This window comes from Periplaneta americana, chromosome 11 (genome assembly GCF_040183065.1).
Source record: "Periplaneta americana isolate PAMFEO1 chromosome 11, P.americana_PAMFEO1_priV1, whole genome shotgun sequence".
NCBI classification, from domain to species: Eukaryota; Metazoa; Arthropoda; class Insecta; order Blattodea; family Blattidae; genus Periplaneta; species Periplaneta americana.
This window is the reverse complement of record NC_091127.1, coordinates 6677117-6699197: the sequence shown is the minus strand read 5'-3', so window position 1 is coordinate 6699197 and position 22081 is coordinate 6677117. Positions and strand designations below refer to the sequence as shown.

The window sequence follows — 22081 nt, the reverse complement described above, 5'->3', positions numbered from 1 at the left end:
TTCAGCTTTATATTTATCCGCCACAAATTCCACCGCTGCACCGTGTTCCTGAATCTAGGACAGTCGGCTACTTGTAAGAGCATGCTGGCGTGATCACAAACACCGGAACACTTTTTGAACACTTGTTACCTGATGACCGAGCTCTATTTGCATCTTGCATAGTGAATTTCCATGTAGGAGATGTTCCTGTCGAATGAATTAATAACGACCTGCGAAGTCAACGAGGCGGAACCTTGTAAACACTTCGTTGTCAGGGCAACCAGAGAGTTAGAGCATCGTCTTTGATTTATGAGTCTTAGCCTAGTTTCGGTCTTGACAGTTGTGAAAACGATATATTTTAAAATTTCTAATTCAGATAGCACTCGTATTTTTACTTTATCGCTCTTTTGACTGCTATATGAGAATAAATATTATCTTTTCTTGACGTTACATCTCCTGAAGTATCTTGTCTTCAGTCTATGTCTGGACCTTTCCCCGATTACACGGATTATGCTGACACTCGATAGAACTTTTCTGGTTTAGGCTCATCTATCAAGAAAATTAAATTTAAATTACGTTTTATTTAACGACGCTCGCAACTGCTGAGGTTATATCAGCATCGCCGCTATGCCGGAATTTTTCCCGAAGGAGCACACTTAAATGCCATCGACCTGAGTCGGGATCGAACCCGCAACCTTGGGCACAGAAGGCCAGTACTCCCGACATCGCCACCTAGGCACATATTTTCTTACTACACATTTTACAGAGTACAATTAATAAACTATTGTTTTACAGAACCTTGTTTCAAATGAATCGTGCGCATCTACTGACTAAAAAAATCATTCTTTTCGAAAATTCACAAGCCTTCTATCATTTACTTTTAGTTCAAAGGAATAACAGAGAAACTGAAAATTCTCATGCATTTTCCTTTGGGATGAAAAACAATCTGAACCTGACACATATTAGACCAGGCATGTCAATTGATGCCCAAAGGAGCAAGCGCGCGCTTTAGAGCCCAGGAGAGCCTGAGCGCTTTACACGGAAGGGAAAGAGACAGACGAAAGAGGTGGTATATGCCGCTTGGTCGAGCTATATTCAGGGATGGCCAGCACTGATTCAATAGATAAAGGGAAGAGAACTTATTAAAACTGTATCCATGTTAATTTTTAGATTTGCCTGAGAAGTATAAGTGCATTATAAGAATGTAAGTTTTAATTTTAATGCTCATTTTTCACAAGTTTGATTTTTTTTATTCAAAAGAAATATTTTCTCAACATTTTGTCGTATAGAAAAGTGAAAATTTCAGGTATAGGCCTATTTATTTAGTAACCTTACGGAATGTTTTCGTAAATCTAATATACCGTATATACGTATTACTGAAGATAGTGAATTGAAAGTTTTGAAAATATTCGCATGGAAATTGTTTGTAAGGAAATTAATTAACAAAGCAACTACTGTTACATCATAAGCAAAGGATACGTGCCCATGTGTTGTAAAAATGTCAGCTCTATAGCTTCAGCAGATTTCGAGAAAATAATTTAATATTCTGATGATAGGAAGTTGCTCACAAATATCACCTTAAAAGCATAATGCGATAAGAGTTTTGTTATGTAATATTAGTTACACTTAAAACAGATACAGTACCTAGGTAACTTTGCTTTGTACTGTAATATTGTTTTGATTAGTTTATTGATCACTTTTGTAAGGCTAAAGATACCATCAATATAAATTCCAACTTATCATGTCATACTCAATCTCTTTCTTTGAAATATCACTTTCTTTATGAATGATGTGTTTTATCCATTTAATACAGTATAATATTATACTACTATGGAATTTAAGTGAATATTCCTTCTTAACTCTCTATTATGTTATTAAGATTAAAAATACAAGTGCAATATTAAGAAATCAGTGTTAGTACTTTTGTTTTACAGACAATATAGATAATATTAAACAGAAAGAAGCCATATAAAAATAACGACATAAAATTTCACGTTCCGTTTGAAGTTTGTGCACCACTGGTTTCTTAATCAAACAGGTTGCTTATTCATATACACAACCCTTCCTCTTTCCATACTTAGCGCTTGCTGTCCGCGCACGACGTCAAGGTCAGAAAAATGCGCTTGCTTTGACATCACTGTATTAGACCTTTAGTGAACGTCTACTGGATTTGAAATAATCACTGCGTAATATTTAGTTGATTATTCAAGCGCTTCTCTACTTCTCTTGGGTCATAATCATAGGTAGGAAGTTCGTACCAAAACAGTAGATTTGAGTTGAGTACAGCGAGGAGTATAGATGTCACCCGCAACTCGTCCTGCTCTCGTCGGTCAGACGATACACAGTATGTTCACAAACAACGCATAGTGGCATTCTGTGGAGCTGTGTACTGTCCGCGCAACTTATCTAGGCACTTGGGTTCCCTAGTACTCTCCCGCTGCCCCTCTCCTTCCCTCTCCTGCCACGCTACCGCTACAAGCAACCTCGTTACACCCCGCTTCCCCGCTCTTTTAGCTGCCCAGATAAGTTGCGCGAACAGTACAGTAGTGGCAAAAAAAAAAAAAAAACCGGACCGACGGAATAAACAAAGTCCCCGAAGTGAGCCACTGCGCATGCCACGCCCGTATTCACAAGATAACGAGCAATCTATTGAAATTGTTGTAGTTTGGACTGCTGACGTAGCCCATTTCGAAAACCATTAGAAAGTAAGCAGGTAAAATTCATGTTCTGGGAATAATAATCTAATTAAGTAGTAAAATATCGCTGCAATCGAAAAGTATTGGGATTAAATTTGAATAAGGAACAAGAAAAAGTTTCCTTCCCAGGCAGGATTCGAACCACGAAAGTGTTAGTTACCAGTCTATCGACGGTCTGGAGTGAACAAGGCTCTGAAATCAGCTACAAGGTTCGGTCCAGTTTTTTTTGCCACTACTGTACAGTGGTGAATAGTTTGAAGAATATTGTTAATTTATATTAATAATTTAAGTTGTATTGTATTGTATTTATTAACATTCCATGGTATTCATACATTGCTTTACAGCTAGAATATGGAACAAGTCAAAAAACTTAATACTATTACAAAGTCTTAATTTATAGTCACAGTCTAGATGAAATATATACAGACGAGATTTACAATATAGTCTACTAGTACAACACAAAGTTTTAGTATCAATTTCATGAAGTGTTATTGAATGTCATGAATTCACCTACAGAATAGAAGGCGTGAGAAATTAGGTACTTCTTTAATTTGGCCCTAAATAATCTTATGTTTTGAGTTTCGTTTCTTATATCGATAGGAAGGCTATTAAAAAAAATTACTGCCATATAACGCACTCCTTTTTGATAGCACGATAGACTTGCCAATGGAGTATGAAAGTCATTTTTTGACGTGTATTTATGCTATGAATTGTTGAATTAGTTACAAAGTTTTCACGATTACATACGAGGAAGACTATTAATGAAAAGATATACTGACAAGCCATGGGCATTATTTGTAGTTTTTTGAAAATAGTCCTACACGATTCCCTAGATTTGGCACCTACTATTATTCTAATTACTCTTTTTTGTAATAGAAATATGCTGTTATTATCTGTTGAATTTCCCCAGAATATTATTCCAAAACTCATTATCGTGTGGAAGTATGCAAAGTATATTGTTTTTAAGGTATTGCTATTTACTATCTTTTGCATAGATGCAATAGCAAAACAAGCTGAATTTAGTTGGGGGGGGGGTAATTTCTTTAATATGATTTTTCCAGTTTAACACATCGTTTTAAAGCCAAGAAATTTGGTTGTTGTTGTTTCTAATAGGGATCTATTGTTAATTATTGCGCCATAAATTTTCAAGGTTGAATTTGCACAGGATTTAAATTTAATTATGTTAGTTTTGTTACAATTTAATACCAATTAATTGATTGAGAACCAGTCACATATTTTGAAGAGAATTTCCTCTGTTGAAGATTGGAATGTGTTGGAGTTATTGGCTGTAATTACTATACTTGTGTCATCTGCAAATAATATGGGATGACCTACATCTTTTATTAGGGGGGCAAGATCATTTATAAACACTGGAAAAAGTAGGGGACCTAATATTGATCCTTGAGGAATTCCATTGAACAAAGTGAGCTATTCTGTTATTATTGCGTTATTTACATAATGTAAAATGTATTGATTGTAAACTTTTTACTGTAGGAGTTCAGAATTGTTCTGTTACGATGACAGATTAATTTGGAGGCTCGCCATTGTGAGAGTCACGATGTAATGCGATTAAAATCTGGCGGGCGACAGGACGGGAGGGATGCGACCTCGGGCCCGCCACACGACAACTTTACAGGTGCTCGATTTTCCGGTTGTGTTGTAAACCGCACAGGATGTTGCGAAACTCTGACACGACATGAGCACGCTGTAGCGTGTGCATCGCGCGACGCACGAGTGACTGACAGTGCATAGGATTTCCAAGCTGCAGACACGAGTTCAAATTCCAGCGAGCGCCATTATTACATGAAACAGAAGAGCAGCGATTTTTTTTTCTTTCTTTTACGGAAGAAGGATTCAGAAGGCTTACATCGCGGACTGGGGCTTATTACGCTTATAATTCGTGTTCTGTGAATGATATTTTTGTCGCCGAACGATCGCGCTCTTGTATGAATACAGCACGCTGCATCGTGAACTAAAGTCGGACTGTGATGGTGATTATAATGATACAGTGAAACCTCTCCTTACGGACACCCTCAAGATACGGACACTCCTCATATACGGACAGATTTTTATGTCCCAACTGAAATAATATAGAAATAATGATAAATTTAACTCTCGTTTACGGACACTCTCAGACACGGACACGGACAGCTGTTTCACAGTCCTAAAGCTTGCTTTACCTCCTCACTGCGGACAGAACTTGAATTTTAAGACCTAATTTGTTACAAAAATGGAAAATTTGGTACAGAAATTCCTTAACATGAGAGAAGACAATAAGGGTCTCATAGGCTACCACTAGCCCAGCCGGCTACCCCTTGTTAGCTGGAAGCGGGTGGATAAACAAAGTCATTAAATTTAACCTGTCTGATGGGTCTAAGGTTTCCGCGATCGTGAAATTGTATTCGACACATGATGAGGTTAGTAGATTATTCTCTTCACTTCAATAGTTGTTCTGTTTCGAGAGACATGGCACCTGAACGTAAAAGTTAAGTTGAAAACTGTAAATTACAGTACTGCATAACTGTAGACCTAGAATAAAATTGCATGGCACAGTACTGTATTTTCCTTTTTCGGTCTTATCTACTGTAGTTCAAAGTTGCAAAGAATTTACTGTAGTATAGTATACTGTATTTAGAATTAAACAACAGTAATACATTTCATTTAAAGCGTGAAGTGATACTTAATTCATATTATATATTTACTGTTAGATTGGAAAGCCTCCCTCCCAGTAAAGGACACCTCCCAGATGCGGACAGATTGTTACGTCACTTTGATGTCCGTAAATGAGAGGTTTCACTGTATGTGGATAAATGATGGCGAAATGAGTCCGAGGCCCAATGTCGAAAGTTATCTAGCAATTCTGCTGGAAAACGCCAACCAGATAACTTGTCCCAGCCTGGATTTGAACCCGAACCCTATCGTTTCACGGTCACGCATGCTAATCGTTACCCCACAGCGTTCGACTTTCTTTTATCATAGTAATTATCTTCTATAATACGAGTTCTGATTTTTAATTGATTATTTTACGACGCTTTATCAACTAAGTACTATGGTTATCTAGCTTCTGAGTGAGATGAAGATGATAATGCCAGCGAAATGAGTCCAGTGTCCAGCGCCGAAAGTTACCCAGCATTTGTTCTTGATGGTTTGAGGGAAAACCCCTGGGAAAGTAGCTTGTCCCAGGCAGGATTTGAAACCGGGCCCGCTCGTTTTACTACCTGGCATGGTCATCGTTACTCCACAGTGGTGGACACGAGTGCTGATAGTTTTCCGATAATTTAATTGAGCTTATCGATGTTTGTTTTCACGATAATTGTTTCGAGACCGGAGGTCAAAAAATAATAAATATAATGATAAACAGGAGTTTAAAAAGCGAAATTAAATTATCTGCGATCTGAGGATAACTATTATCATGAATTGTATTCGGCAAGATAATCCCAATGCGAACAACTGTAATTATGAATAACTAAACATTGGAGTAGAGCGAATAGAATTTATTTGTTTTGATTCGAGGTTTTAATAATGAGATTCAGAAAAACAGTTACTCTTCAAGGAACGACCACTCATATAAATTGAGGGAAAGAAGGCAGAGGACGGACACTGGAAAGTTTTCTTTTCTCAATCGTACTATCAGGGACTGGAATGCTTTACCTGCAGACTTACTAAAGGCTTTACCAACAATCAAAAATGTATTTAAAATAGGCTTAAGGACCTTACTAATAGACGGTAATTATACACAGTACTTAAAGGGTGTAAATGATATGTTGTTATTGAAGTGTTGTATCAGTGAAGAATTATGTTGTGTCAATGAAGTGTGTTGTATCAGTGAAGAAGTATGTCGTGTCAGTGAAGTGTGCTGTGTAAGTGAAACGTGTTCCTGTCAGTGAAGCTTTATAGTTTATAGTGACAGTGCAAAGTATTTGAACAATGAAATGTTTTTGAAATGTTAGTGAAATCAGGATAGTATCAGTGAAATGTGTCGTAGTTCCAGTGCAGTGAGTGAGTTGTCAGCGAAATGAGTGTAGTGCTGAAAGGTACTTGTGCAGGTATGAACATATCATACTCGTGAGTTTGAGTTCGAACTTAGTTTAAGATACAAATTAGATTTACTTTAAATGTTATTTTAAGTGATCGTGCTTCATTTAATTTAGGATGCTCCCTGTTGTTATTATTATTATTATTATTATTATTATTATTATTATTATTATTATTATTTCTTTTATAATTATTATTTTCAATTTTTATTATTAGTATTATTATTAATTTATTATTAATTGTATTTTTATTAATTGTGTTTATTATTGTCATTATTGAGTCTAATTAGTTACCACTGCCACCGGGTATATACCCATTTGCAGTGTGAATATATACATACATACATACATACATACATACATACATACATACATACATACCTGATGGCCTTAACTTCACCAGAATAAATAAATAAATAAATAGTACATAACATAACGTAACGTAACGTAACATAACATAACATAACATAACATAACATAACATAACATAACATAACATAACATAACATAACATAACATAACATAACATAACATAACATAACATAACATAACATAACATAACATAACATAACATAACATAACATAACATAACATAACATAACATAACATAACATAAATAATATAAACAAGATAAATGATAGAAAAGTTTCAATTAAGGATGATGAAATAAACGTGAATCATTTTAAAAGACACAATTATTGAAAATACAGTGTTTGCAAACAAAGAAACAAATGCTAGATAGATGATAAAAACAAATACTAGGGAGGTGATAAAAACAAATGGTAGAAGGTGATAAAAAATGTAGGCTAAGCAGCTATGATTGGTTGAAACACGTTTCGTACCGTTTTATTGGTCAAAAGTACTAGTATGACGTAGTAAAAGTGTAATAGTCATAATAATATTTTCTATAAACCTTGTGTAGAGTAATGAGACAAGAAAGTGGAGCACAGAGTGACTTTGCAAACGTGATGTGCGCGTCCACACGACCAGAATGTGTCTGTTTACTTTCATGGGTGTATTCACAGAGGCTAATTTCTCATGCTCTTGATGTATTGATAGAGAGGGGAAAGAAGGAAGCTGTCTTGATCCGGCTGAGAAAGTGATACGTTGACTGAGAGATTGAAACCTCTTCGTCATGTATTAAGGGGCGAGAGCTTCAACAAACACGGTTGATGCATTAACAGCGTACGATTATCACTAACATCACAGCCGCCAACACAGTACTACCACCAACAACCACCACTAACTTTACCACCTCTAGCAGGTAGGGAACAACATAATTTCTGTAATGATCACAGCACTTTCGCTAACACCACCACCATCAACACCAAGACCACCACTACCACCAACACCTTCATGGTCATTACCAGGCTTCGAGACTTCGGACCCAATAGAGCAGTTCAGTGAGAATTCCGCGTAACGGCGTACTGAGTATAGTGGTAAAGCGTACAGTGGGTGGGGGTACTGTAGAATGGATGACAACAAATACGCAAAGGAAAACGCTCTGGATTTGAAGGTTCTCCCGAATAATTTGGTTTTCATACAAACTGTGTCTGAAACTATTACACGGTTAGAAAAGTCACAGCAAGAGATGCCGGAAGCCCTCAAAATAATTTAGAAAAAGATGCAGAGAATTGATGAGACACCAAGTACACCGGTTACAGAACGTGTAAAACAGAAGTGGAAATCAATTTTATTTAAAAATAACGGATGTGGAACATTGTGTAATATAAACAGCAAATTAGTGGACATAGAGTCACCCGAGAATAAAGGACTGTCTCTTAGAGACTGCAATGATGTTAGGTTTCTTCGTTTTGCTCCTATCACGTCATGCGAAGTAGAGCGCAGCTTTCTACAGTACAAACTTTGGCAGATAACCGAAAAAGATTTACGTTTGAGACACTGAGAATGTATCTTGTAGTAGGTACATTACAATTCGGTACTGTAACTGCACTTCCTAAAGACGGCCAATAGGATAAATGAAAAAATTAAAATTGCTACATGCTTATTTGCACCATTAACACTGTGTATAATTAAACACAAATGCTTATAAAAGACAGGAGAATAAATGCTTTTCACATTCTTTTGACATTATCATTGTGTAATGTATATTTACTTTCAGAATGTCCATATGTGTGTTTCCCCATACTACCGTACTCTACTCTAAATACCAACGTTGTTACCTCAACACATCTCTATCTACCTGCAGCGAGTCAACAACCTATAGTGCATGCACAGTAAACTTATTGTATCGGGTCCAAAGTCTCGAAGCCTGGTCATTACCACAACCAAGCCGCCAATACTATCAGTGGTATTACCACCACATCCGCTATCGCCTCTCTGAACACGCAGTGTTAGATTTATTTTCCGATAGGGAAGAATGGCTTTGTCTTTTACGCTCCTTTTTTTTTAGTAAGTTATTTTACGACGATTTATCATCTCAGGTTATTTAGCGTCTGAATGAGGTGAAGGTGATAATGCCGGTGAAATGAGTCCGGGGTCCAGCACCGTAAATTACCCAGCATTTGCTCGTATTGGGTTGAGGGAAAACCCCGGAAAAAACCTCGACCACGTAAAGGCTGGTTCACAATAAACCGGAAACGAGAATCGGAACGAAAACGAAAACGGTAACATTGTTAAAATGTATACATTGAAATGTGAGCATTCACAATTAACGAAAAGCTTGCCGGAGCCCGGGATCGGGAACGGAGAGTTGGCCAAGTTTCAACTTTGGCGTTCACATTTCCGATCACAGCCCACTAGATTCATTCTATTGCCATTTAAAAGCTATTTTGTCGTCGTATATTTTGTAGCAAGAAGACCGTGACATAACCTATGCATTATTTTGTTCTGTGCTGTGCATCATGGAGCAAGTTTTATTTGATGAGATTCTAATATTGAGTGTTGAGGAAAATCCTCACGTTTACGATGAGCGGCGCGCCTCGTATAAAGATGAGAAAATGAAGGAGAATACGTGGCTATCAATAGCTGCATCTTTGAACACCGATCGTAAGCGAATCATATTTTATTACTGTATTGGTTGTATTACACACTACATATTCACGCTTCAATTCAATAAGTACTGTTGTGCTCATTTTTGTTCTATTACAAATCTTTCTTCTCTAATTATTTTACGTTATGGCAGACTTAAAATAGGTTGTGATAATAAAGATGCATGGGCATATTTATAGTACCGTACCTAATGAAATGTTTAGTTGAAATTTCGAAGTTGGTTAACCTGTGTTTATGTTGGCTGCCTTGTACTCATGCGAGAACGCCATTGGTCACGCGTAATATCGACTTTACATATCGTTATTGACATACATATCGATATGCATAGTCGTCTACGTTCTCGGTTTATTGTGAATCAAAAATGTTCATATTCACGTCCTCTGCTTCTCGTTTTTATTCTGGTTCTCGTTCCGGGTTTATTGTGAACCAGCCTTAACTTTCTCCGACCGGGAATCGAACCCGGGCCACCTGGTTTCGCGGCCAGACGTTCTTTTTTGCCTAAATCGAACATAATGTAAAATTATTAAATATCGATAGGTTTACATAAGAATATTAAATAATTCGTAGAAAACATTGATGAGTATGACATCATCGAGGATCAGTGTTGGTCTTTTGGTATGTAATTATTTTTGTGCGAGATCGTGCGTATTTGCTTGTTTTCCGCACAGAACCAATACGCGGTAAGTGTGAAATACCACATTCAGTATTCCCAACGTAACACACATAATAATTTCCCTCTTCTCACCGCTTAAGCGCGACATTCATTTTACTGCTTTAGGCTTTTAACATATTATTTTTAGAGACGTTTAACATAGTAATAATTATAAACTGGAAACTTACCACTCCTAAATTGCAATGTTAATTATTGTTTTTAAATATTTGCAAAAATTAAGTAAAGTCTACTACTCCACGAAACTTATTGCATTCCTGATACAAGTAACATTAAGGAAGCCGTGAAAAAACCAACGAGATTCCAGATGCCGATGTTATTACTGCAATATTTTATATAAATAATATTGTTAAAATATTAAAATGAAAAATAAATCATTACATAACCTTACCGTTTGTTTTAAGTTCGCATTTATAGACTGGGGGGGGGGGAAGACAGACGTATATCACTGGCCTGCTGGAGTATAGTAAACACAGAAAACATTTTACAGCAACAATGTTGAAGAAATATATTTTGGTGTTGCGAAGTTGGCGTCATTAAACAGAAACCAACATGGAGATTTCATTGCAACTAATTAGAAATTCGTCTTTCAGGTATGTAATAAACGATCTTCGCACAAAATAATGTATACGATACACGAGCGGTATGTTTGTTTTCATGTTCTCGGAAATTAAAAAAGCTCAACTACGTTTCGCTTTTTCAATCTTTTCCTCGAACATGAAAACGTCAACATACCGCTCTTGTAACGTATATTACTATTTTCTTCCTCTTGTACTGTCACATAAGAAGTTTCATAAAAACCAACGACGATATACTGGTATCTATGTCGCGAGTGTAGACTTCGAAAGACTTGTTATAATATTACTGGTTCAGTCCTTATCTTGGGCTTACAAGGTAACATCTTCTCTTAGAAGGCATTTCCTGAAGTCGATGTCTCGGATTGAATCAGCATTATTCTGCACTTCTTTATATTGCCAGTAAATTATTTATTTATTTGTTTGCTTTGTTGCGTTGCTAATGGCCTTCGTGATGGATAATTAGCTTCGCTGTGTGTTCCGAATGCATCCGCAGGCCATGTTCGCAGGAACAGCTATTTCATTAACAGCGCCTGACGTGTGTTTTCTCTCCAGTACTTGTGGTTAAACTGTAACTAGTCCATTTCGCTTAGCAGATCGACGATTTACGAAAGCCGTCTTTAAGAATTAGTGTAATATCATTCAAATAAAATGTAGATCAAAGTGTCCTCAAAAGTTAGGTGCGCTGTCAGGGTCATTGCTCCTACTTGCACTCGCATATTAAAGGTTACTGTGGTGTTCATGTGGTGAGAGAATAATTTGTCTGCACATTGCCACGCAACTAGAAGCATACAAAGTTTCGCATTTCTATTGGCTTCTTTATCAGGGAGAGAAAAACTGTCTAAACCCTCAGCTTCCTTGATGATGGAGCCGATTTTTAATTTTCTATGTACAGTAATTATTTTATTCCATAAATCTAGCCACCGGCTTAGCTCAGTCGGTTAAGGCGCTTGCCTGCCGGTCTGAAGTTCGATTCCCGGTTGGGCTGATTACCTGGTTGGGTTTTTTCCCCCAACCGTAAGGCGAATGTCAGGTATTCTCTGGCGAATTCTCGGCCTGACTCGCTAAATACCATTTCGCTATTACCAATTCCATGGACGCCAAATAACCCAGTAGTTGATCAGCGTCGTTAAATAAAGTAAAGTAAAGTAATAATAATAATAATAATAATAATAATAATAATAATACTTACTTACTTACTGGCTTTTAAGGAACCCGGAGGTTCATTGCCGCCCTCACATAAGCCTGCCATTGGTCCCTATCTTGAGCAAGATTAATCCAGTCTCTATCATCATATCCCACCTCGCTCAAATCCATTTTAATATTATCTTTCCATCTACGTCTCAGCCTCCCCAAAGGTCTTTTTCCCTCTGGCCTCCCAACTAACACTCTATATGCATTTCTGGATTCGCCCAGACGTGCTACATGCCCTACCCATCTCAAACGTCTGGATTTAATGTTCCTAATTATGTAAGGTGAAGAATTCAATGCGTGCAGTTCTGTGTTGTGTAACTTTCTCCATTCTCCTGTAACTTCATCCCGCTTAGCCCCAAATATTTTCCTGAGAACCTTATTCTCAAAAACCCCCAATCTCTGTTCCTCTCTCAAAGGGAGAGTCCAAGTTTCACAACCATACAGAACAACCGGTAATATAATTGTTTTATAAATTCTAATTTTTAGATTTTTTGACAGCAGACTGGATGATAAAAGCTTCTCAACCGAATAATAACAGGCATTTCCCATATTTATTCTGTGTTTAATTTCCTCCCGAGTATCATTTATATTTGTTACTGTTGCTCCAAGATATTTGAATTTTTCCACCTCTTCAAAAGATAAATTTCCAATTTTTATATTTCCTTTTCGTACAATATTCTCGTCACGAGACATAATCATATACTTTGTCTTTTCGGGATTTACTTCCAAACCTATCTCTTTACTTGCTTGCAGTAAAATCCCCGTGTTTTCCCTAATCGTTTGTGGATTTTCTCCTAACATATTCACGTCATCCGCATAGACAAGCAGCTGATGTAACCCGTTCAATTCAAAACCCTGCCTGTTATCCTGGACTTTCCTAATGGCATATTCTAGAGCAAAGTTAAAAAGTAAAGGTGATAGTGCATCTCCTTGCTTTAGCCCGCAGTGAATTGGAAATGCATCTGACAGAAACTGACCTATACGGACTCTGCTGTACGTTTCACTGAGACACATTTTAATTAACCGAACTAGTTTCTTGGGAATAATAATAATAATATTATTATTATTATTATTATTATTATTATTATTATTATTGTTATTACTCAATAAACGAGCTTTAAGTGGCATTTCCGGTGGATGAAAGTGGTTCTGATGAAATACGTCATGTAGAAGATAGTAAAAGAGAAGTGGGTTCTATGTAATGGCACTAATGCCCCACAAGACACACGAAGGTGGAATCTCTGATGTAGTAGGGCAAGTGCAAGTCAATCGTACGAAGTTAATTGATTCGCCGACGTGTTTTTGTTCGTTTGGAAGAGAAGTTTGTCTGCTCTGCAAAACATCTCATTAGTGGTAAAAGCGTTCCTTGTCTTGTGTTTACGTCAGCAGAGTACATCAATTTTGAAGTGGCTTAGTATTAACATGTTTGGGTCTTAAAAGCTAATCTGATTGTAGCGTTTTATTACGTCTTTTTTTGTGTGTGTTTGTGTTTTTGCTGCTATGATCTCGAGGCCACGTATCTAGTGCGTCCTAATCTGTGCCTGGGTTGCTAATGAGGACGGATTCTACTTCCAAAAGCATTTCTGTGATGCTGTGTAATTTTGTACCAACCACAGCAAGTTGAAATGGAAGAGTGTCCTAATGGAATGCAACGTTGCTCGCCATGGTAGTTCTTGACAATGATTGTTATGCTTTTAATTTTACTGTTTCATTTGAATTATTCTCTCAGTTGCTCTGTTAATATTTCAATTATGAAATTATAAGATTATTGAATTATGATCTCATTTGATCTGAATTTTGTTATCTTTACGGTGTTTCCTGTTATAGTCCCGTCGCTCTAATTTCCGGCAGCCAATCGCGTTGCAGGTCGGCTACATTTAAACGTGTGCGTCTTGTGATTCGCTGAGGAAGACGTTATTCATTTCTTAAGGCTCGATAAATACTTAATATAATCGCCCGCCATTTTGGCTCTTTCGTTGGCGTTCGCAGCAAGCACACGAAGACATTATTTGCCGCTCAATTATTTGCTGAATTACAGTGCATTTGATTTATTATCATAGGCGCTACGACATGATAATGTTTAACGGTGTGGCAAACAGATTCCTCGTATGGTAGCTCGGCAACTAAAGAACAAAAATGGCGAACGATACAACCTACCTAGACTTTATAGAGCCTTCACTTCCTAAGACGTAAGCAAAGAGGAGGAGTCGCGCCGGGAATAACAGCGTCGCGACTACAGCTGTTTTCAAAGCCCCATAGGTCAGCTTCCCATGGTGTTCCACATAACAATGTGATCTACTGTTGCGATAAGTTTCATACTGTGTAAAACGACTTCACTTCGACGTCTACGTAGCTTCTTCTTGATTGTTGCGTTTCATTTTAACCCCTTCAGGCCTTATGTACATTATAGTGTACATTGTCTCTTTTTTTTCTCTTTTGGAATGTCTTTCATAATTTTGAAAAGTTCAATGTGACAGAAATGGAGAATATTATTTTTGAATCATTTCTATACCTGAATTAAAAATAAAATTTACAATTTTGGGGCCCCAGGGGTCAAAATTGTCCCCAAATTTTGATTTTCTGTGAAGACTTGATTTGGGAATTTTGGATCCCCAGAATGATTATGTGACCAGTTTTTTTTCAATTGTTTTTAATATAAATTCAGGTCTGAGGGGATTAATAAATCTTCAGTCTATCTGCCTCTAACAATATTATCGCGTGTCTATCCACATCTGTGACACTAATTTAGTCCACACCTGTGGAGTAACGGTCAGCGCGTCTGCCGCGAAACCAGGTGGCCCGGGTTCGATTCCCGGTCGGGGTAAGTTACCTGGTTGAGGTTTTTTCCAGGGTTTTCCCTCAACCCAATATGAGCAAATGCTGGGTAACTTTCGGTGCTGGACCCCGGACTCATTTCACCGGCATTATCACCTTCATCTCATTCAGACGCTAAATAACCAAAGATGTTGATAAAGCGTCGTAAAGTAACCTACTGAAAAAAAAAGACACTAATTTAAATAGCAATTCTTCCCAAGTGAACTGTCCACCCTGCCTGTCTTAATACATTTGTATTATTTTATTATTTATAGAAAATATAATCAACTGGACTAGTTTCCATTATTTTATAAAGTGCCCATTCGTCTGTAACATTTACAGCTCGAAGATATTTAATTTCCGCTTCTGAAATTTAGACTAACCCTTTTGATTTTACAAGATTCACATAATTATAAGAGGATGAACACTGCCATTACCTTATAGAACTTAACCTGTATGTTCTGACGTCGTTTTCTTTTTTTTACATAGGCCTACCTCAGATATTTCCAGCTCTAATCGTACTCGATCAACGGACTTCGAACTCTGGTATTGAAATACGCTTGTATCGTTCTATCAAAAAATAATATTTCGGAATATGTATGATAATACTTTGTGTTAAATTCTAACGTACCTTCCTTGTTTACATGTTTCGACCTATTTATGGGTCATCCTCAGAACTGGTCGTTGTTGGTCTTGGCGTCTCTTGTTTTGTTTCCTGTGAGGGTGTGTTCGTGAGGTATAATGTAGAGTCAAAGAGTGTGTGTGTTCTGAAATTGAGTTGTGTGTTGAGAATTTCGTTGGGGTGTGTTTTCGTGTGTCTGTATACAGAGTGTAACAACTTTAATGTTTAGAATTTCTGGAACATGTTCCATGACACGTTCTACGTCGATTAAACCTAACATACCTATATCCAAAGTTCTATAGGTTTGGAGTATTTGTATCCCAAAGTTAAATATTTAGAGTTTAATTTTATCACTGAATCATACTGAAAGAAGTAACACCAATTTCCGAAAGTGACATGTCTATGTCATTATTTTTATTAGTACCATATTACATTTTAATATCAACTACTTGTGAGTATGAAAGAAGCAGTGCAAAGTTGAAAAAAAATGTCCTTAAGATTCCAAATTTAATTTCTCTTAAAAGTAAAATTTCCTTCATTCACTGCTTTTCAAATGTTTCTTATGTATCTCTACTTAGTAATGCCATAAAATAGGCCTTGTATAAACGGTACAATGCTTGGAGCTGCAAGAAGTTCTATTTTTTCCAGCTCTGTTATCTCTGTAACCTCTCAATTTCGGATATAGGTATGTTAGGTTTAATCAACGTAGAACGTGTCAGGGAACATGTTCCTGAAATTCTAAACATTAAAGTTATTACACCCTGTATTTCATATTCCGAAGTGATACTGTGTTAAAAGTTTTGTAATCAAGATGTATAAAAAATAATAATAGTTTTAACCTAAAAGTTTTACAATAGCTTTGTTTCTTTTTTTTTTTTTTTTTCAGTGGCGGTAAATTCATTAGCATAGGGGAGAAGATTCGACTTCCAGATGACGTCACAATGGGCTACATCATTGGTGAGTAATTTGGCATAGGTTGTTACTCTTTTTCAGAACAACATGGACTCAGCGTTGTATATGCAAGCCAACAGGATGCAGTAATGTTCCGGATACTGGGATTGCGCAGCTTACAAGCAGAGACTGTAAAAAAAAAAAAAAAAAGACAATATTGCATCGCTATGGTTACGTTTTACTTAGTCATAAAATGCAAGTTCCAGGATGTTAAAGTTAACGTCTTGCTTTTCGAATTATGCTAATTCCAAGTTATGAGGTCTGCATATATGTCCGTCTAGTGACAGTTTTATAGGCTTGTTTAAAAGTCAGAACACTTATGAACTCACGACACTTTAAAAAAAAAGTAAGGTCTTTGTAAGAATAATAACATTATTTATATTCAGAGGAATATACGGTTAATGTTTATAAAATTATGTCGATATAAAATTCAAGTAGAACTGCCATTTTGTTCGCCAAATAGTAATAGCATCTGAAACGAAAGCAGGTTACTGTATCAGTACTTCAACCCATTTAGAGCTAAAAATAATTTCAGGACTTTTGAAAATGCTATGTTACATTCATAAGACCAATAATTACTGCCAGAAGTGACAAAATCATTTTTTGGATGATATGTAGGGGAGAGTCGGGTAGTCTCGGACATCGGGTAATATCGGACAGTGAGTTTCTTTCATCTACCACACGATGATAGTACCTGATTGACATGGTTATGTTTCTGTGATGTCGCATAGAGAAACGTAACCATGTCATTCAGGTACTACCATATGGTGGTAGATGAAAGAAACGCACTGTCCGATACTACCCGACTCTCCCCTATGCTATGTAAAAAAGTGCAAAACTCCATACAAGAGTAGCATTAAGTTGGTACATTTCTAGATAGAGACTGGACTTCTTGGTTCCAGTTCTGTATATAAAATGTGTGAATTATTTTCTTCGATAGACATGTATTCGTTTTTGTAAAGTTTATTTCATATTACAATTTGTATATGTTTCGTGCAATTTTTAAAATATTTATTAAAAATTATAGTTGTTTTCTACAATAATTGTATTATACAGGGTGTTTCCGAGATGGTCTTACAAACTTTCAGGGATGATGGCGAAGAGCACATGTATCAATTTGAGATAAGGAACCCTAGTGCGGAAATGACCGAGTCGAAAGTTACAAGCAGGGTAATTGTATGAGAAAAGTTGCCTTTTGTTCACTCATATTTACAGTAGGCGGTATGGGGCGAGTGTCTCTATTACTTCCTGGAACTAAGGACGTTATGGTTCGTCCCGAAATATATATTTTCTTAGGTTGGTAGAAAGGTTTTTTAAATCTGTGTACTTCAAATTGTAAACTTCCCCAGCAGAAGTTTTTTTTTTCTTTTCAGAGAAGTAAAAATGAATAAAACCCTTAAATATGTAGATTTATGTAATACCAAGCCATAATAAGTAACTTGGGGTAAATATGTAAAAATATGTAGTAGGCCTATCACATTTTAATATATTAATGGTAGGGTAGAGTCGGGTAATATCGGACATCGGGTAGTATCGGACAGTGCGTTTCTTTCATCTACCACCATATGGTAGTACCTGAATGACATGGTTACGTTTCTCTATGCGACATCACAGAAACGTAACCATGTCAACCAGGTACTATCATCGTGTGGTAGATGAAAGAAACTCACTGTCCGATATTACCCGAAAGTCCACACCTGTGGAGTAACGGTCAGCGCGTCTGACCGCGAAACCAGGTGGCCCGGGTTCGAATCTCGGTCGGGCAAGTTACCTGGTTGAGGTTTTTTCCGGGGTTTTCCCTCAACCCATTACGAGCAAATGCTGGGTAACTTTCGGTGCTGGACCCCGGACTTATTTCACCGGCATTATCACCTTCATTTCATTCAGACGCTAAATAACCTTGATGTTGATACAGCGTCGTAAAATAACCCAATAAAATAAAAAAGATATTACCCGATGTCCGTTACTACCCGAGTCTCCCCTAATTACAAGAGTCGAAAAGATTTGTTGTTTATATACGGTTAGGTTGAAAGGAATATAATATGTAATTACATAAACATCCGGTCCGTAGTGATGACCTTACTTACTGAACAGAAATTTCTGCTAATTTTTTAGTGTCAAGCTTTGGTTCAAGATCCTCACAAGGTTTCGAACAAAGCGGAACAAAGGGTTCACCCCTTGAATGCAGATAGTGACGCATTCTTTTGTAATACACAAATTTCCTACACATTGTAACCGTGTTGGGCTATTAAAAGAAATAAAATACTCACGACTTGTTTAATGGCCCTGATAAATCACATCAGCCCTGCTTTTATCCAGATCGGAAGCAATGAACTAGTGACTAATGCATAACAAGCATTTTCTCTTAAAGCAGATAATAAAGTATTTGAAAGCAATCACGACTCTCCTCCTTGCAGCCCGTGTACAGTAACAGGTTCTTTCAATCAAGACAGATTAGACATGACGTACGCTTTTGATGGAACGGAACAGTCTTCTCCAATTCTTCCAGGTTATCGATCACTCCTCGGCTAAGACGTGTCTGTTAAGCAACCCTTGGTCCATGTACCTCGGACGGTCCAATGAATAGAGTGGCAGACTGGGCTGCAGAAGAAATACCGATACGAAATTATATCGTTTTTCGAGGACTTCATCAAACATGGCGAGATAGAAAACTATTTGCCTTAGTTTAGTTTTTTAAAAACATCTACATATGACTTTTATAACATGTTCACGTTATTATTTAGTATGTATGTGTATGTATTTATTCATACTGCAATGGATATATACCCGGTGGCAGTGGTAACTAATTACACTCAATAATGACAATAATAAACTTATTAATTATTAAAAATAGAATTAATAATAATACTAATAATTAATACTAACAATAATTTATGATAATAATACTAATAATAATAATAATAATAATAATAATAATAATAATAATAATAATTTTTTTATTTTTCTTTATTTTTGATTTTGATTTATTTATTTAATGTGCTGTACAACAGCCAGTGGCCAATTACAGTTCAGCACAAATATAACAAAAACATAAAACAAAAATAATTATTACACATAAATATAATTACAATTACAATAATGACGATGATTGGATAACTAAGAATACTATGAGAGAATGTTAATTGAGTATAATGCCTAAAAGAATACATAAATGATAAATCGTTGCCAAGAGCAAACAAAGTCTATACATTGAAGGGATCGAATTCGCAGCCATGCATGTTGGCATTTTTAATGCACCTGGAGACTGGTGAAAGAAATTTCGAATTTCTAATATAGAAAATTTTGTGGCCTCTCATATCTTTTGTTGGAATACGTAAGGTAATATTGTTTAAGAAAGAGTCACAGGATATATCACCTTTGAGGACTTTACAAAAGAACAGATAATCTAGCTCATGGCGTCTAGCATATAGATTTTGACAATTAAAATATTCACATTTTCTCTCATAACTATACCCGGAATTAATGGGCAGAAATCTGAATGAACATAAGGATATACATTTTCTTTGTATATTTTCTAATTTAGCCGAGTCCGTAGTTGTAATCGAGTTCCAAACTACAGATGCATATTCGAGTTTCGATCGCACCAATGTATAGTATAGCATTAAAAGAGAATCGGGCGTGGAAAAAGAATAAGTTATTAATAACAACAATAGTAATAATAATAGGGAATATCCTAAATTAAATGAAACACGATCACTTAAAATAACATTTAAAATAAATCAAATTTGTATCTTAAACCCAAGTTCGAACTAAAACCCACGAGTACGATATGTTCATATCTGCACAAGTACCTTTCAACACTACACTCATTTCGCTGTCAACTCACTCACTGCACTGGAACTACGACACATTTCACTGATTCTATCCTGATTTCACTAACACTTCAAAAACATTTCACTGTTCAAATACTTTGCACTGCCACTATAAACTATAAAGCTTCACTGTCAGGAACACGTTTCACTTACACAGCACACTTCACTGACACAACATAATTCTTCACTGATACAACACACTTCACTGACACGACATACTTCTTCACTGATACAACACACTTCACTGACACAACATAATTCTTCACTGATACAACACTTCAATAACAACATATCATTTACACCCTTTAAATACTGTGTATAATTACCGTGTATTAGTAAAGTCCTTAAGCCTATTTTTAAATACATTTTTGGTTGTTGGTAAAGCCTTTAGTAAGTCTGCAGGTAAATATGAATTGATTTGATTTGATGAATTGATTTTAAATTAATCATATACTTTTATTATACAACATTAATAAGGATACTACACGAAAATAGTGAAACTGCAGTTTATATGATATTCCACAGCCTTCTTTGTTATCCATGGATGCTGTCATTGTTACAATCGATATATACGGCTAGTTAGTTTCATATTGTATTAACAAAAAAGTATCAATTTTAGTATAAATATAAATATAACATTTTTTTATCAATATAGATGTAGAATTGAAAAATGAATCTAATTGAAACATTTAACTACACGTTTCTCCTTTGCATTGCATGGAATAAAAGCTGTTTAGAAAGTTCAGGCCAGTTCAGATGTGTTTGTATAATTATTTCATACATACAGGGAAGTCCTCGTAACACGATGATGTTTCAAATCGATAGCGACTTCGACTCCACATCTTTTTTGTAGCCCAGTATACATGTATAATTGTATACATTTGTGACGTCTCATTTCATGCATATATACAGTAGAACTTGGTTATAACGACATCCAAGGGACCTTAAAAATTATGTTGTTATAAACGAGTGTCGTAGTAACCGAGATTCACATTATCAATCTAGTGAGGTGGAAAATGAAAAATAACGAACTTGCTTAGACTTATTTTGGATTTATGTATTGGCTTTTAAGCTTACAATGAACATAATAAAATACACGTAGGCCTACAATTATAAATACAGTATTCTGTATTAAAACAGTTTGTTCAGTACTCACCAAACTACTTTACATAGAAGTGAAGTAATCAGTCATTTTACTCTGTTGTCTTCTACTTGCCCAATACACACTTTCTTACGTTCTGTGATCATTATTTCACTTGCAATTCACCGCCCCCTCCCCTAGCTTCATGGAACATGTTCACAATTCTAATGATTTCTAAAGCGTCACTCACTGCTTTTAGTGCCCATACTGCGTTAAAATTCGTGCACTTAGTGAAAACTTCCTGTCGAAACTGATCTAATACTGCATTAATTCGGGCAGGTTACAATGGGGTGGAGAATCCGCCGACATTCCAGAGATCTATGATAGAAGGGGACAGTAAAGAATTTGTCAGGGCCAGATTTCAACAAAATATTTCTTAAAATACTTTGGTTCTTAGAAAATCTTATTCCAAACTGAGGTTGAAAATGACGTTATATACGAGATAGACGCATATACGTTTGTTGTATTAAGCAAGATAAAAAAAGTTTGTCTTATGGGGAATTAGTTGGGACCACAGAATTTTTGACGTCATAGGCGAGGTGTCGCACAAAACGAGGTCG

The 22081-nt window shown here is 36.3% G+C and overlaps 1 protein-coding gene across 1 annotated transcript in view; it reads left to right on the top strand.

Annotated features, from left to right (window-relative positions):
• fng (Fringe glycosyltransferase) overlaps positions 1 to 22081 on the top strand; it is a 408217-nt gene that overhangs the window by 369449 nt on the left and 16687 nt on the right. Inside the window, exon 8 of the mRNA XM_069838872.1 lies at positions 16483 to 16553. Within this exon, the coding sequence (XP_069694973.1) occupies positions 16483 to 16553 (71 nt within the window). The remainder of the gene's footprint in view (positions 1 to 16482; positions 16554 to 22081) is intronic.